Below are 2,500 nucleotides of genomic sequence, written 5' to 3'. Positions count from 1 at the left end.
TCGTAAAGGCGGTGGGCAGGGTGGGTAATGGGATGAAGCGTACTTATTTAGAGAATCGGTCCACTGTGACAAGAACAGTTGTGTTTCCCTGGGATCTTGGTAAGTCAGTTACAAAGTCGACAGATATGTGTGACCATGGGCGTTCCGGTACAGGTAGGGGCTTGAGCTTTCCAGCGGGGAGTGTCCGAGGTACCTTACTCTGTGCGCATGATGAACAGGATGCCACCACTCTGTGTATATCTCTCTCCATGTTGGACCAGCAGTACTTTTCCCGTAGGAGATGGTATGTGCGCTGCGCCCCTGGGTGACTGTACCGATTATTGTGTGGGCCCAGATAACGAGCTCCTGATGGTATTCTTCGGGTAGAAATAGTTTGCCTGTGGGACATGTTTTTGGAACTTGTGACTGGGGAATGTCTTCCAATTTTTTATCTAGTTCCCATTCTAGAGCATTGATGATGCATGAAGGGTTGATGATATATTCCTCGTAGTCATTCACACGTTCCGTGTGGTCCAGACAAGACAGGGCATCAGCCTTTGTGTTTTTGGATCCTGGTCTATGTGATAGGATGAAGTGGAACCTGGTGAAAAACAGGGACCATCGGGCTTGACGGGGTGTGAGCCTCTTGGCAGTGCGTAAATACTCCAAGTTTTTATGGTCAGTGAAGATGACGAAGGGGTGTGTAGCTCCTTCTAACCAGTGCCGCCACTCTTCAAGGGCTAATTTGACGGCCAAGAGTTCTCGATTGCCCACATCATAATTTCTCTCAGTGGGGGAAAGCTTTCGTGAAAAGAAGGCCACTGGATGGAGCTTTGGCCTTTCTCCGAAATGCTGGGAGAGTACAGCTCCTACCCCGGTCTCTGACGCGTCGACTTCCACGATGAACGGTCTTGATGGGTCTGGATGCTTGATAATGGGGGCGGTTGTGAAGGCTTTCTTGAGCTGATCCAGGGCTACTTGGGCAGCTGGCTTCCACGGCAGGCATTTTGGCTTCCCTTTTAATAAGGACATCAAGGGATTGGTGATGGTACTGAAATTTCGAATGAATCTTCTGTAAAAATTGGCAATACCCAGAAATCTTTGTAATTCCTTCACTGTTGTGGGTGTGGGCCAGTTCACTACTGCCTTGACCTTTTCTTGATCCATAGAGACCCCTTCGGGGCTAATGATGTATCCCAGGAATGAAATGGTGTGTTTATGAAATTCACATTTTTCAGCTTTGAAATACAACTGGTGATGGAGTAATCTTTGTAGAACCTGGCTGACGTGATGGACATGTTCCTCTTTGGAGTTGGAATATATTAGGATGTCATCGATGTAGGTGATTACATGATGCCCCAGCATGTCCCGTAAGACGTCGTTAATAAGACACTGGAAGACTGAGGGAGCGTTAGAAAGCCCATACGGCATGACCTGATAGTCATAGTGACCGGACGTTGTGCTGAAACCCGTCTTCCATTCGTCCCCCTCTCGAATCCGGATCAAGTTGTAGGCACTGCGTAAATCCAGCTTAGTGAAGATGGTGGCAGTGCGTAGTTGTTCCAGAGCGACTGGTACCAGAGGCAGTGGGTATCGATACTTGATGCAGCACTGGTTTAACCCTCGATAGTCTATGCATGGTCTCAAACCTCCTCCTTTCTTCTCCACAAAGAAAAACCCTGCTGATGCCGGAGATGTGGATGGTTGTATGTAACCCTGGTGTAATGCTTCTTGAATATATTCTTCCATGGCCTTTTGTTCAGTTAGTGTTAGAGGATATATTCTTCCTTGAGGTGGTGTAGTGCCCGGAAGCAGGTCGATAGCGCAGTCGTAGTGTCGATGAGGTGGTAGCCCGCTAGCCTTCTCTTTACTAAATGCTTCAATGAGGTCGTGGTATTCACTGGGTATTTGAATGGTGTCAGCCCTGTTAGGGCTCTCTATGGACGTGGTACCTAATGTTGTCACAGGGAGTTGAAGGCAGTGGTTGATAAAATGCGATGACCAGTGGGTGATCTCCCTTTGAGTCCAAGAAATTTGTGGGTTATGATGTTCGAGCTAGGGAAGACCGAGGACCACTGGATGACGGGCAGATACAATGACATGGAAGATTATCCGTTCTTGATGGAGAGCGCTGGTGCGGAGGTTAATGGGTTCCGTGCAGTGGGTAATAAGCCCCTTTCCAATAGGGGCTCCATCAATGGCTTGAACACGGCGGGGTGTGATAAGGGGACGAACGGGCATGTTGTGCTGCTGTATGGTGTCTTGATCGATGAAATTCACTCCTGAGTCGATCAGCGCTTCTAAAATACAAGATACGCCTGAGTACTCTAATATGACTGGCATTAAAAACGCAGATTGAATCAAGTGTTGGACTGTGGAATCCAAACTCACCACTGGCTGCTGTTGCTTAGCAGTTGCGTTGTCCCAAATAGTTGAGCTATTTTATACACTTAATACATACTTATACTTACTTAATTACCATATATAGGGTGTAGGGTGTTATATCTCCTATTGGATATAT

The 2,500-nt window shown here is 47.4% G+C and overlaps 1 protein-coding gene across 1 annotated transcript in view; it reads left to right on the top strand.

Moving 5' to 3' along the window:
- Window positions 1-2,025: 2,025 nt before the first annotated feature.
- The window catches only part of mfsd1l (major facilitator superfamily domain containing 1-like), a 4,885-nt gene continuing 4,410 nt past the window's right edge, over window positions 2,026-2,500 (top strand). Inside the window, exon 1 of the mRNA XM_053631508.1 lies at window positions 2,026-2,195. Coding sequence (XP_053487483.1) covers window positions 2,026-2,195 — 170 coding nt within the window. The remainder of the gene's footprint in view (window positions 2,196-2,500) is intronic.

Source organism: Ictalurus furcatus, chromosome 1, assembly GCF_023375685.1.
Source record: "Ictalurus furcatus strain D&B chromosome 1, Billie_1.0, whole genome shotgun sequence".
In the NCBI taxonomy this organism is placed as follows: domain Eukaryota; kingdom Metazoa; phylum Chordata; class Actinopteri; order Siluriformes; family Ictaluridae; genus Ictalurus; species Ictalurus furcatus.
The sequence above is the reverse complement of the archived record's forward strand: the minus strand, read 5'-3'. Positions and strand labels throughout refer to the sequence as shown.